The sequence below is a fragment of the Lynx canadensis genome, chromosome B2 (assembly GCF_007474595.2).
Source record: "Lynx canadensis isolate LIC74 chromosome B2, mLynCan4.pri.v2, whole genome shotgun sequence".
Lineage (NCBI taxonomy): Eukaryota > Metazoa > Chordata > Mammalia > Carnivora > Felidae > Lynx > Lynx canadensis.
The window spans coordinates 120,087,786-120,103,560 of NC_044307.1; the positions used below are offsets into that span (position 1 = coordinate 120,087,786).

The 15,775-nt window shown below is 38.1% G+C and overlaps 1 protein-coding gene across 1 annotated transcript in view; it reads right to left on the reverse strand.

Annotated features, from left to right (window-relative positions):
• MOXD1 (monooxygenase DBH like 1) overlaps nt 1-15,775 on the reverse strand; it is a 91,864-nt gene that overhangs the window by 14,146 nt on the left and 61,943 nt on the right. The window contains exons 5-10 of the mRNA XM_030316366.1: nt 8,230-8,409; nt 7,595-7,697; nt 5,947-6,113; nt 4,656-4,847; nt 3,425-3,484; nt 94-236 (exon numbers count right to left, since the gene is read on the reverse strand). Coding sequence (XP_030172226.1) covers nt 94-236; nt 3,425-3,484; nt 4,656-4,847; nt 5,947-6,113; nt 7,595-7,697; nt 8,230-8,409 — 845 coding nt within the window. The remainder of the gene's footprint in view (nt 1-93; nt 237-3,424; nt 3,485-4,655; nt 4,848-5,946; nt 6,114-7,594; nt 7,698-8,229; nt 8,410-15,775) is intronic.

The following is a 15,775-nucleotide window of genomic DNA, read 5'->3' on the forward strand; positions in this document are numbered from 1 at the left end:
AAATTCTATAACATGGTGGTAAATCCAATATGAAGACAAGGCCATCCTTCTCTGAAGTATACTATCCCACTACGAAATCCATTTACTACTTACGTGACTGGCCTATAGATCTCCTTAACGCCAATGAACTGAAGTTGTTCCATAATGTCAGGAATACTTGCACATCGAGTAAGATTAATTCTTGGGTAGTAAAGAAGGTATGAAAGACACATTTCATTCCTGGTACTTAATCCTCCCTGAAAATGGAAATGTTTTATTTAGAAAAGTATATGTTCCACCAACTTTGACACAGCACCCAAGCCCCCAATGTCATACAATTCCATCCAGCTTTAATAAATCTTAAACCTGAAAAATAATAATCTCCTTGACAATTTGATTTTTAAAAAAGGTAGACACACGTTGAAAAATTAATAGAATAGAATTATTTCCATCTCTTTAAAAGTTGCCTTTCTTTAACAACCTAATAATCTCTTTCAAGTTCTATTCATATGATGTGAACTTCTCACCACAGTGAGGATTATGGGGCTGTTTGATTAACAGACAGGTTATGAATCAGTCAGTTTGATGGAATCTTTGCCCTATTGCACTGAATTTTCTATAATCTTGTTTTCATGTGTATCGACATCAGCAGATGCATACCACAGGGAAGACAGGTTTCACATTTTGCATCCAGGTAATAAACTATCTACTGAAATTAAGAAGATCAAAGCTTCTCAGAAGAACAGAATCTAGAATAGAATCTAGAGTTGCTACAATATATTATCCACAGTGTTGAATTTTCAACCAAAGGTTATTAAATATAAAAAGAAACAGGAAACTGTGATCTATGCTCAGGAAAAAAAAAGTTAGCAGCAGAAACTGATTGTGAGAAGATACAGATGTTGGATTTAGTAAAAACTTAAAAACACACATAAATATGTTTAAAGAGTTAAAGAAAGATGTTCAAGTAATTAAAGGCAAATACGTTAAAAATGAGTAAACAAGCAGAGAATGGCACCAGAGAAAGGAAAACATAAAAAAGGACAAAATAAAAGTTCTGGAGTTAAAAGTTATCATCACTGAATAAAAAGTCACAGGATGGGTTTAACAGCCAATTTGAGATGGCAGAAGAAAGAATCAGTGACCTTGAAGATAGATTAATAGAAATTTTCCAATCCAAAGGACAGAGAGAGAAAAAAAAAAGTACAGAAAATGAAAATATCCCGGAAAATATCTCAAAATGCAATATTAAATGTTCTAACATACAGGTAATTAGAATTCTACAATGAGAAGAAAGAGAAAAAAAGGGTAGAAAAAATATTTGGAAAAATAATGGCTGAAATCCTCCCAAATTTAGTGAAAAACATGAACTTACAGACCCAAGAAGGTCAACAAATTGCCAAAGATAAATATGAAGAGAGCAATACCTAGACACATCAGTCATACAGATGAAAGACAAAGAGAACATTTTGAAAGCAGCAAGAGAAAAATGACACATAGCATACAGGCGAACAATAATAAAAAATGACAGAGACATTTCATCATAAGTGATGGAAGAAACAAAAAGATATTGGGATTATAGGAGCTCCTGGGTGGCTCAGTCAATTAAGCGTCTTTCTCTTGATTTTGGCTCAGACCACAATCTCACAGTCGGGAGATTGAGCCCCACGTGGGACTCCTCACTGGGCATGGAGCCCGCTTAAGATTCTCTGTCTCCCACTCTCTGTCTCTCCCCTGCTTGTGTTCTCTCTCATCTGTATACCCAGATGTGCTAATATTCTTTAATGGAAACTCCATCCTTTGCCACTTAAATCAATGACATGTCTATTCTAAACCAAGTTTCCGTACAGGGGGTTTATAGGCCAGTCTCCAAAGTTCCTATTATGTTCTACTGTTCTAACTCTGGACCCAAGTACACTATCGATCACCATAGCTTTAAAATAGTCTTCATATCCAATGGCTTGTCTCCACCTTTTACTTTTTAGTAGTGTCTTGCCTATTATTAACCTTTGCTCTTCTAGGTAGATTTTAGAATCAACCGGTTCCATATAAAAGCTAAAACTAAAATTTTTAGAAATACATTTTTTAAAAAGAGAAAATCTTTGCAACTATGACTAGGCAAAGATTTCTTAGGATACAAGAATCTAAAGTCATAAAATTTCTGTGAATTTTTTATTGGAATTACATCAAATTTTTAGGCCAATTTGAACAGAAAGATTACTTTATTGGGCTTTTCTATCCATGAACATAGTATCTCTTCATTTCTTTTGGTATACTGTAGTGTTTTGCAATCATGATTTATAATTTTTTCCAGAGACCAAGTAATATTAGATTTTAAGTAAATATTAGGTTTTATTTCTATAGAACTTCTTGAGATAGTTTCTTATATACTAAAATACAGTTAATTTTAGATACCAATTTTCAGGGGGGTTTTGATGTAGAAAATTACAATGTCTGTGAATACTATATTTTGCTCCTTTGCTTCTTCCTTTCTGATCCATAGATATTTTTTTCTTTCCCAGTAATATGTTGCATAGAAATAGTGATAATAAATACCTATCTTCTTCCTGATATTAAATTAGTACTTCCAATATTTCATTTAGTTAGATATTTGCTACAGATTTTTCATAGGTAAGCTGTATCTGGTTAACGCACTTCTCTCCTATTCCTGGTTTGTGAAATGCTCTTTTTTTTTTTTTTTTTTTTTTTTTTTTTTTTTTTAATGACTGACTTAAATTTTATGAAGTCTTTTTCTGCCCCTATTGACGTGGTCACATGTCTTTTTCCTTCAATCTCTTAATGTAGAATGGTATTAATGTATTTTCTATTTTAAACCAATTTTACATTCCTTAGCTAAATTAATCCCAAATTTGCTCTAACATTGCATTTTAATATGATGCAGAATTTGGCTTGTCAATACTCTGTCAAAGATATTTCCATCAGGTGCATGTTGCTGACCTCTTTCATACTGTCATCATCAAATTTTAGTATTAAGGGTATGCTGACTTCATAAAATGAGTTGGTGGGAGATGTTCTCCGGAAGAGACTGGGTAAGGCATGAATGTTTGTCAGGACTCCCCAGTCAGTCTGTTTCGTCAGAAGATCGACCTTAGGGTCATACAATTCATTCTTCCTTTTGAAGTCTTGATTCATCTAAGTCCAGACTCAAGCAGATGGTCATTTGTGATCACAGGTCTTTAATAAGTTTTGGTGAGGAAAAACTAAAAGACTAGAGATAGCTTTTCATGAAAGAGCAAATAAATTCTACTGCAAATATTGCTATAGTATCACTAGTTAACCTGATAAAATGCTAAAACAGCTCTAACTTCTCTTTTATGATGTTTCATGCTCAAGAGGTTCAGGAATTTTGCCTCTAAATTGGAATGCTTTTTACTTTTTCTCCTTCTCCACAAATGAATTTTAGTAATAATAAACATGTTCTTACCCAAGTCATCCGGGCTCTATCTTTTGTGTTGTAACGACACTCAGTAATGAGATTATCTCCCTAAAACATAAAAATAAAAGCTTTCAGATTGGAGTTTAGTTTTCTTTATTTATGTAATCCATTTGTAGGCCAATAGTTTTATTTGCTACATGAGTAGATTCATTAAGCAATTTGATCCAGGGAGACCTTTGATCTACTTAATTCTAAGAATACTAGTATAATAAACAAGCAAACAAACAAATAAGGCTCTCTCAGGCCATACTCCACCATGTTCTAGCTGAATGACCTTAAATAAGAAAAGAATTAACTGGGCACAATTTATTTATTTAAAAAGTAATATATAAAATAACTGCTATTTTTGCACAGCTGTTGTGAGGAGATTAAATGATACAACACACACTTAGCTCTTCGATTAAACATTTCATAAATGTTAGCCATGGATACTAGTTACTGTGTTACCTCTTCGTTTATATTGTTTTCTTTAAAAGTCTTTAGTCATGTCTTTATTTCCTTACAACAGAATTCTGAAGCAAAATAATAGTAATTTATTGCTCCAGTGTTTTCTAACCTTTTGAACAATTCAGTACGCATAGAAAATAATTTTTTTTTTTTTATGGCTCACCCCTGAGGTAAATGGACAGACGGCTATTCATAGACCAAAGAGAGCTCGCTCTGGGTGTTGGTCCCTAGATTTGCTCTCCCTGGCCTACTGCTCAGAAGGTGCAGAGATCAATATCTCAACACATGCTCTTCCATAAACCCAAGTATTGTTGCAAGCTGGATTACAGAGTATAGTATAATTAGTTCTGTCCAAAAACTTTGTCAAATGAAAAAATTATCCTTATATTCATTTTCACTGAACTGTAACTTCCCCAAACCATCCTATGGTACAAAAAAGATCTCTGATTTTTCCCATCACCAGAATTGCCATGCAAAGGTTTCCTGGAAAGTTAAGTAAGAAAAGAGTAATGTTTGGTACTCAGAACCCAAGTTTTCATTTTCTTCTTAAAACAACTTGAATTGCCCGTGGGAATAGTAAGAAAAATGAGTTTTGATTTTGGAAAAGAGATCAAACACATTCCATCTGGGTTGTGCAACACCCACAGTGGGTGGTTTAAAGAATGTGAATACGATGAGCAATTCATTTTACACATAGAAACCTTGCTAAATCTCAGCTGATATATGTCTTGACTTTTCTAATATTCAGTGAAAGAGAAGAAAGCATTCATACTGGTAAGATTGTTTGTTCTTCCTTTAGATACTGAAACTCCTGAAAATTGAAGTCAAAATCATCATCATAAGCCAGTAATCTCAATTCCTCCCCTTTGCGAAAATGACGGAGCCTGATGCCCCTGCCCGCCAGGTGAGCATGAAGAAGCACAGCAAACACATGGATTCCACTTGGCTTTTCAGCTTCCAGAGCCTAAGGGCAGGGCACACAGAGGAAGACACAATTAGCCCAAACAAGCGCATGTTCAGACAGTTCACAGTAAAAGAGACTTGGAGGGACAACTAAGAAGAAAATCTAAAGCAATTTAAGTGAATGCTTGAGCAGCCAAACATTTTGAACTTGGATTTTTTCATGACTTATTCCTAGCAGGGTTATTAGCTTTGTGAAGTAACGTTTGTAGGGAGAGAAGAAAGGGAACAAATGCTTACTGGGGACCTACAGAACCACTCCTAAATATTATCTTTCTTTTTCCTTGTTTTAGGAGGTAAAGAGTCAATCAAAGCTCCTGGCAAAAAGACTCCAGTATGTTAGTGACCTGTAAATGGAAACTCTTAAAAGGACAAGGCATTCCCACTTTTTAAGATAAGAAAACCAAGTGGAAGAATGGAATTATGTGAATTGTCCATGGTCCTACAGCTAGTAAATGATGTCATGGCAATTTGCATCATGGTCTAAATAACTCAAAGGCCTCAATCTTTCCACTTCATCCATCTGCCATCTGTCTACAATTCTTTATGGTTCATAAAGAATATGATCGAATATGATTGAAATATGTTTGCTTAAGAAAAGAAGAACTATAAATGGAAGTAGCCATTATTAAATACTTAAAATATTTTTTTCTTATCCAATATGTATTTATTGGAATCCAATTAGGTATTCTTGCTCTTTGGTTTAAGTAGGGAAACTATAAGCAGAGAAAAGGAGAAAAAATTGAAAACAAATAATGGAAAAAAAAACAAATGTAGATGAAAGGTAGAGAAAATGCAAAAGACACTAGATAACCAAAGGTAGAAATTGTAAAAGAGAAAATAAAGTGTCCAATATGAAATAAACAAAGGAAGTAGGTCAGGAAGAAAAACATCCTGGATATTAGTCTTGTCCAGAATTCTACTCCTATAGACTTCAAGATTTAAAAAAACCATCAGATGTCTTCCCACAATGATAAATAATGGCTTTAAAACATGACAACAAGAAAAAGATTGGTAATAATAAACATGAGATTTTCCAAACATAGTTTTCTAAGAGCATTATTCTGTAAGTGGCAGCTCGCAGTCTCAGATGTTCCACATACCTCTTCTAGGCATTCCAGAGTGCAGTGACCCTCAGACCGAAATTCAGGCATCCCTGGAGGGATGGTATGGAAGAGGCTTACCCAGAGGCCAGCCTCAATCACCCCAGCATCGTATTTCCTTATATCTGTTGTATGAAATAACCTCAGTCCAGAATTATCTATTAAGCCTGGAATGCGAGCATATAGTTAAAAGTGAGTTTGAGTTCTTAACAAAATAAAAATAAAGGTTCTCCACATTTAGTTGAAATGGGTTTATTCATTTTCCTTAAAACTTCATAAGGGAAAGAATTACACGTAAAGATCACTGAAATACAACATTCAGTTTCACAAATGGGAATTAAAAGACAAGTCGCCATACTGTCTGCAACCATTTTTGACTTCCAGAGCATACCATGGGAAAAATGTTTGTGTGGTCTAGCTGATATAGTCCACAATTATCTAACATAAAGACAAAAGGGAAATTCTAAAGTCACTCAATAGAATGTAGAATAACTCAACAAAAGTTTTATTTTATACTGTTTTCAGGTAAAGTTCAGTAACATTTCTATAAAGGGAGAAACCCCTTGGTCTAGAAACCATCTGCTAATAGAATAAACTACTAGTGATAACGTTCTTTATAGTTTGCCACCATTCTTTTAATCATTCAACCACGGTCATTCAATCAACAAAAAATAGTAAGAATCTATTATGTGAATAGCATGCATGATAATAGGCATGGGGGGATTAACGATGAGTAAGACACATTCCTTACTGTGACAGTTTTCATAGAGGGGAAAGTATGACCCAAACCCTTCATAAATTTGTTCCACTGACTTGGGACTTAATTGACTCCTTTCTGGAGGGTTGACTTACCTACCTGTGACTACCAAATTGATGGTTTGGAACAACTGACATATACATAAATTTATATTAATTGGTGTGATTAGTTTTATTGTTTCTCTTTCCCACCACACTAGAATTTCCATGAGGGTGGTTTGGTTTGTATCATAAAGCACAGACCCAAGACAAAGTTGGTGCTTAGTATTTGCTGAGTAGTTGCATAAATGAATGGAAAATAGTAACTTTCATTTGCTTCTTTTGATAGCTTCATATTGAATCTTTCAACTTTTTGGTTTTGGAATATTACATAAGTCGATTTAGAAAAGTAGATTTAGAAATCAAATGTAAATACGCTCATCTCTTCATTTCAATATCATATTACGCAGTGTCACTGCATAAATATTTCTTAAGCATATTTATGGTTTTCCTACCATACAACAAAATCTTAATATTATCTAGTGATGAATGGCAGCTTTTCATATGTGCAGTTAGAAAGAAAATGTTTCATAAACACTGTGTATTTAGGACTAATTTACATCGCAAATAGAAAAATCTATTATTCTACTTTCTGGAAAGTAGCATGCAAATTGTTTTTTTAAGATCAGTGACCACACATGCCCATTTGCCTGGTTCAGTGCTGGTTAATCATTTTTGTCCCAGTATAATCATTAATAGGACCCTCTTTCGCTCTAAAGAGTATCCTAATTTGGATGACAAATATATAGGTTAATTATTTCTAACAATGATGCTAGTTTGTTTCAACTCTGTTAAGTTAGGTGTTCTAAAACTTTTAAAAATCAGAGGTAGAATACACGAAGAATAAACTCACCCTCCTTATATGTCGGATTGTCATAATGGACTTCCAGGAGCACATAACGAGGATCTAACGGTGTGCCAAGGGATAATCCAACATGAGGTGGGTAGGAAAAACCCTAAATAAGGAAAATTCCATGAGACGTGCCCTATGAAAGTCCCTACAAGCTCTATTCCTCCAAAAACCCCAACCATTCTCAAAGATATTTCAACATTCTGGAACCCCATAATCTATAGTGGATAAAATAAAGGGGCTTAAGGAAAGAATCCCTGCCAGTGGAAAGAAAAATAAGCTACCCTCATATCAGAAATAGTGTATAAAGCGGGGTGCCTGAGTGGCTCAGTCAGTTAAGCATCCGACTTCAGCTCAGGTCACGATCTCACGGTTTGTGAGTTCGGGCCCCGCGTCGGGCTCTGTGCTGACAGCTCAGAGCCTGGAGCCCGCTTCAGATTCTGTGTCTCCCTCTGTCTGCCCCTCCGCTGCCTGCACTCTGTCTCTTACATTGTCTCAAAAATAAGTACACATTTTAAAAATTTAAAAAAATAAAGAAGAAATAGTGTATAAAGCTTTACTTATAAGTATGAGAACCGTAGGGGAAAAACATGATCAATGAATAGTGTCACATCTCCGTAATCAGTCATTAGCCCCACCTCTCCACCAATGGCCCAGGCAAAAATCACAGTCTCGCAGGTGAGGAACGCATCAGGCATGTTAGGATGGTAACACTCATGGCCATAGTCCAGAACGCTGTCATTAAAGCTGCTACTGCACTGATAGAGCAGGATGTGGTGGACCAGACTCTCGTGGCCTCTCTGTATCACTGGCTCCACCTAAACAAGCACAAATGAGAGGGAGGATGTGATAAATCCAACCACCCGACAACACCCTACGGTAAGCATGAAACTAGCATAAAGCATTAGCAGTTTTGCGAAGGAATCATTTGTTCAACGATGTAAAGGTTATGATGGGGTTCAAGTATGATGCATTCTGGATATGAAAACAATGATGGTGATGGGAACAATGGCAACGGCAAAGATGAGATGATAACCTGTTCCTCCAAGAATCACAGGATTTACTAATCTGTTTGTGTTTTGAACTCACTTTTGTTTTCCTGATCATTCTGCATGGCAGCTGTTTCAAAAATTGCTTTCTTCCAGGCTACTTTGCCCTTGGTCCCCTCCTTTTTTTCCTTTCTTTTCTCCCCCCGCCCCACACATAAAAAAAAGAAATTAAGGCTATAGACAGGCATAAACTCCCTCAGTCTCACTGTCTTCCACCTCAAAATATTTTTATCCATCCCTACTGAAGGCAGTAGATGATGCCTTATTCATCTATTACCTATCTATCTGTCAATACCTATCTATCATATACATATCTACCCGGTGCTGAGCATAGTGCTGGGCACAAAGTAGCGTTCAATAATGGATATTTTTATTCTAGTGATTAAAATCAAATTGTAATAAGAATCTTACCATTAGAATTTAGGAGAGAAAATAACACGGTAGTGATGTGTTCCTGTGACACTGCTGAAATTAGGAGAGGGAAGGTAGAAACCAGCGAACAGAGAAGGGGCAGTAAAGTGGGTTCTAATCTTGACAGCACAATGCATATGAACACGTTCTTTCCGTTGTCCTTTCTGTAAGCTCCCTTCATAACACTTGCACACCTCAGCCCAGGGAACTCACAGCGAGCTGAGCACATCCTAAGGTCCCAAAGTGCCTTACCTGCAGAGGACGTACAGGAGCCCTGTCTGTACCTAGTGTAGCTGGGCTACAGGTGTTGCCACCAGCCACAGGGTTCTTTGAACGCTCCATTCATCTGCTAAAGAAACCATGGTCTGTCCCTAAATTTCCAAGGCTTGACCTGTCTTAGAGCTCAACGCCTTCCGCCTTTAGCCTTGACTACTCAAAAGCAGGCGAATGCATTTTGAAACCCTTGCTTGTCCTCCAATTTAGACGTGCTTATGAAGATGAAGTGTTCTCAGCTATTGTCTCCTAAGGCTTTCCACTTTGATTTTCTACATAGTTTTTCTTTCTTTCCTTCTTGTTTTTAAATCAGAGAATCTAAGCAGCCAAACAGGGAAGCAGTAGGTAGTAGGCAGAGATCTGAATAGGCAGCCCGGGGTTCGACTTTTTAAATCCAGCTTGCCTTTGTGTTACATAGTGAGTCATGCCATAGCTAGCCCACACGTACATTTTAACATCACATTCACAGCAATGACACTGCGCATGGCTTTGTTTGCGCTTGTCTCTCATCTCTAAAAGACTGTGTGCCCTGAAGGCAGAACCTATTTTCTATTTTGCCTGAAAACGACAGTTATTGTTCAAGCATGGTTGCATAACACATTACACAGAAGGGCAACTTAGGATGCCTATTAGATTTTAGTTTCCATGTCTAGTTTGAGCTCTCTCGTGAAACTTGACTTATTCGGGCACCTCAGCACTCCAAGGGGAACAGGGCACTGCTAATATGTCCAGAGTAAGAGAGGGACGTGAGGCATTTTCACCAAGTGCCTTTTCAGTTCTGGCAGAACCTGTAGGTTGCACTGAGCTCCACAAGGTAGGTCCTAGAAAGGAGCCATTAGGGCTTTAAAGAAAAGCTGGCTCTTGCCAAGGCAGCTACAAAGACAGACGGTCTTCATCGAGGCATAGCAAGAGAAAGCTGAGAATGTTCATGATGAATCATGTGTGGCTGGTGGTGCCTGCTTTGAAGGAGCATCACTAAACTTCTTGAGAGAATCTTTGAAGAGCACGCGTTGTTGTCGCTGCTGTTTTTAATATAGGAAACGCTGAAACCAACCCCAGGCTTCCCAACTACCAATGCATTCTAGGAATAATAATAGTAACATCTGCATTTTACTTAGCACCTACTATCTGCCAACCACTGTATTAGCCACTTGCTACATTTTATTTAATATTTACAATGAATCTATAAGGTAAATATTATTGTCTCCGTTTTACAGATGAGAAAATTGAGACTCAAGAAGATTAAGTAACAAACTCAAAATACCATGGCCGGGCAATCGTAGATGGGGATTTGAGACTAGGCAGGTCTGACCCCAAAGTCAGTATTCCTCCCACTGCAACACATCATTGGAGGAGGACACGTTGGAGATGCATCGGGACCTGGAAGCTTCTGCCTGTGAGCAGGGGGAGGAAAGAGTGGGAGCCTTATGTCTGGGGGGGGATTCCTGCCCTCACCCCAGTCGCGTGTCCTTTGGCCCTTAGGGAGAGAAGACAGAGTGTGGCCTTTCAATATGTTCTTTCCTAAGGAGAGCAAATAGCAAGGTCTCTCCTCAAAACCTGGCAAGGTCTTCAAAGAAAATTAAACTGTAATCTGACCTCCAGATTACAAACTGAGGGTAAAGCCTGGAGGCTTTTTCTAAGAAAACAATACATGTATAAAACAACAAGAAAACGTTCTGCATGCAAACCTGAGCACTGATCACAGGAGAAAATAAGAAGGCCGTGAAGAAGCAAAGCTCTTGGCAAAACAGAGAGGATGTGGGAAATGAAAGGGCAGACTGAGAAAGAGAAGTGCCCCAGAAGGATAACAACTGAACTAAGGAGCCACTGATGTCAGAGGAAAAGCACAGGTTACCAAATTCTTGAAGAACAGAAAAATTTTTGGAGAAGGAATTTTAAGATGACCATGTAGAATACTTAAGGGGAACCCCAAGCATATTCTTATGGGAAGGCATAACCTGCTCCGTGCAGGGGACACGTTCCAGGGATCGGGAGCACCTTGACCAGAATGGGTCTGGCTCTCGGTGCCCCAACACGGAACAGAATTTCCCACAGAGCTTCCTGCCACGTTGACCGAGCATAGTGATGCCAGCGCACAGCTACCCATCCCCAAAAAGCCTGCTGGTCATTATCTGCTGCTTCCTCAACCAGTTCCACAAACCTTCGAAGCAGTCACATCACCTGTTGTGACATTCTTCTTTAGCCCAAATAAGGCTGCGGCAGAGACCAGAGGGCACTAGAGGAGGTTAAACACTGCTCTTTCTTGGATATTCGGTAATTGTCCACACGAGAAAGATTTTTCCTTTTGCATCATTGCATCATTTGAAATAATGGTGGTGTTATACATTTTTATATTAAAAACCTTTCTGAGGCAAATAAAGCTATAGTGTAGTGAATCACTGCTGTAAGAGGTAGCACTTTAAAAGGGCGACTTATTTTGGTTGCTTCAGAGATGTCACATTATCATCACAATCTAAATGGGAATGCCAAAGGTTACCTCTATTAAAACAAAAATTAAACTTATAGAAATTGCCAAAGGAGGTCATGGCAACATAAAGTATACCAATGCGGATAAATTGGTATTTCTGAGACTGGAACAAACGTTCAATTTCATTTTTAGGCCGGCTGTATGACTGCAGAAGGAATAAATAAAAAGGAATCGAAAGTAGTGCATATGGAAGTGGGTGGCAATGACACAAACGCCTGATGACATGTTAAACCGTGTTATTAACTACAGTGTTCTCGTACACAGGTGGCATTTACAGACCAGAACGGATGACAGTTCCATACACCCACCTTCATATGCAATAGAGGCCAGGCAAGGATGGCCTGGCAGCTGTGGGTTACCTGTTAGCCCCAGTGCCTAGTAAAGGAACAGCCTAGAAAAGAAACCACAGGTGGAAGGGAGGTGAGGAGGAAGCCTTCAACCTGAAGTATTCTTAAGAGTAAAATGGTCTCTTCTTGTACCCTATGTCTTCAAAAAATTAAAAATAGAACTACCCTATGTATGACCCAGCAATTCCACTACTAAGTATTTACCCAAAGGATATAAAAATGCTGATTTGAAGGGGCACATGCACCCCAATGTTTACAGCAGCACCATAGACAATAGCCAAAGTATGGAAAGAGCCCCAAAATCCATTTACTGAAGAAAGGATAAAGAAGATGTGATAGATAGATAGATAGATAGATAGATAGATAGATACAATGGAATATTACTCAGCAATCAAAAAGAATGAAATCTTGCCATTTGCAACAACGTGGATAGAACTAGAATGTATTATTCTAAGCAAGATAAATTAGTCAGAGAAAGACAAATATCATATGCTTTCACTCATATGTGGAATTTAAGAAAACTGATGAACATAGGGGAAGGGAATGAAAAATGAGATAAAAACAGAGAGGGAGACAAATCATAAGAGACTTTTAAATACAGAGAACAAACTGAGGGTTGCTGGAAGGGAGTCTGGTGGGAATGGGCTAAATGGGTGATGGGTGTTAAGGAGGGTGCTTGTTGGGATGAGCACTGGGTGTTATATGTAAAGTGATGAATCATTGGGTTCTACTGAAGCCAATACTATACTATACTATGTGTTAACTAACTTGATTTTGAATAAATTTTTAAAAATTAAAATGAAAAAAAGAGTAAAACAGTCTCCAGTCAGTTCAGATAACTGGACCTTTGAGGTACTCTTGAGAAGACTTAGCAGTAAAAAAGCAAACAATAAGAGAGCTACTAAGCATAATCAAGACCAAGGTGGAAATGAACATCAACTATAAAACTGGGAATTGAAAAGCTCCAAATATTATACTGTTCTCATGACCTCATCACCTTCTCTTACTCTCTCTATCCAGGTCAATATGTCTAGCATAATCACTGCAACACACAGACTACTTAATAACTATTTATTGAATGGAAATGAAGCCTTTCCATGAATGAGACTGAGTCATCAAATTTATTGCCTCTTAATTTCTTGATTGTCTAAACTCCAGTGACCTACCCTGCACCCCACTTCAGCTGCCCAATCCCACCGTCCCAGCCTTCACTTAGAACCACTCAGGACTGTGCTCCTCTGAAACTCTCTTTCAGTGCTTTTTTCCTGCTCTGTTGGTTCTCGCACGCCTCCCCAGCTTCTCAACATACCACTTTTTCCCAGGAGGCTACTTGAACTACTTGTGCACCAGCCCCTCACAATGGACTCAGACACTCACAGCTGCGGATCAATCCTGTAATCTCCCCCTTCTGATCCTCTACTTGGGATACTGAAGATGCTTGCACAACCATTAAGAGCTCAAAAGTCAGGATTCACATTTGTACTTCCAGGCATCAATCTTTCTTTATTTTGCTATGTTCTGTTCCTTGGCTACGGATGAGCATAATCTGTTCGGTGCAGGGCACACATTTCAGAAAATGAAAGCAGTTTGCTCCCATGCAAACCTTTTAGCATCTATGTATACTTGCTAATCAACTCTTGGTAAATGACTCAATTATTTTGGTAAGAGAGGAAACAATTTCAGTTCACTCTGTCACTGAATGAGGGCAGAGTTGGGGTGGAATTTGATACAAAGGACACAATATGGTTGGAAAATTTTAAAAATTATATAATATAATGAAATGAGGCTAAGAATTTTACTCGGTGTGACCTAGGTCTATAGAATAGGATTAGATGGGGATAAGAAAAAAAGTTCCTAAGTGTCTCAGAAATCCTTAGAACCTAGAACCAAGACCACTGTATCAGAATAGAAGGTAAGAAAATCTTAGTGGGAATGTATATTATCTTTCTGACATAAAACATTTGGGGTCCTTGACAAAACTGTGCCTGCCTGATGGTCTCGTACCTGCACCTACTGTGAAACTGATTCAGTTCCAAAAGGACTTCTCCCAAAAAGCCACTGAGCATTGGCAAACTGAAGAATCCCCATGCTTTTGCAAACGTCAAATACCAACTACCTTAACAATAACAATAAAGAAATATATATAAGGGCACCTGGGTGGCTCAGTTGGTTAAGTATTTGACTCTTCATTTTGGCTCAGGTCATGATCTCATGGTTCGTGAGTTCAAGCTCCAGGTCGGGCTCTGCACTGACAGTGTGGAGCCTGCTTGGGATTCTCTCTTTTCCTGTCCCTCCCTCAGTTGCACACGCATATGTTTGCTCTCGCTCTCTCTCTCAAACTAAATAAATAAATTTAAAATTAAGAAATATGTATGTTTTTAATTGTTTATTTAGTTTGAGAGAGAGAGCAGGGGACAGGCAGAGAGCGAGAGAATCCCAAGCAGGCTCTGCGTTGACAGTGCAGAGACCAACACAGGGCTCAAACTCACAAACTGTGAGATCATGACTTGAGCCAAAATCAAGAGTTGGATGCTTAACTGACTGAGCCATCCAGGCGCCCCAAGAAATAGATTTTTTACTTACTTCCCTTGTGCTGGGTTGAATAGTATCCCTCCAAAATTCATGCCCAACTGGAACCTTGGAATGTGACCTTTTTTGGAAGGAGGCTCTTTGCTAATGTAATTAGCTAAGACGAAGTTACTCTGTCTTAGGATGGGTCTGAATCCAATGACTAGTGTCTTTATACAGAAAAGAGAAGGAGATTCAGATTCAGACACACACAGAGAGAAGATGGCCATGTAAACATGGACACAGAGGTTGGACTCAAGCTGCCACAAGTCAGGGAAAACCAGAGACCATCAGAAGCTGGAAAAGCCAAGGAAGGATTTTCTCTTAGAGACTTTGGATGGACCATGGCCCTGCCAATGCCTTGATTTTGGACTTCTGGCCTCCAGAACTGTGAGAAAATAAATTTCTGCTGTTTCAAGCTACATGGCTTGTGGTCATGCTTATCATAGCATCCCCAGGAAGCTAATACATCCTCTGCTCTCAATTGTTTTAATCATAAACTAACAATTCACAGATTTGTACATTTTTACCTAGGTCATGAGTATCCCTGCATTTGTTTGTGACAAAAAATTATTACAAATATACATTGTTTCCCCTTACATGATTGATGTTGTATAATTCCATGTACTTACATAGTCATAAGGCTATTTCACTTGATAAATATGCAAGTGCACTTGAGAGAGTTAAAGAAGTTTTATTATCTGTAGCTAAGTATATGTGTACCTTACTTTAGTTTTTACATTTGGAGGGTAAAAATAAGTGGGCGGGAAGGGTGGAATGCCCTTCTTGACTTGTCCAAGTACGAGAGAAAAACAGGTGTGAGAAAAACAGGAGGTTATTAGAGCTCTTATAAGCAATTTTCCTACACTTATTCTTCCAAGTCTACCCATTTAAGATGTTGCTTGTTGAAACATGAGTAGAGCATAGCTCTCCAAAAACAACTTGCAATTCAATAAATTAAAAATTAAAACAAAAGGAGAGAGGTGATGGGTGAAATCTGTAATGAGCTGGAAATCTGGTAAATCTCCATCACTTTTCTTCCTGCCCA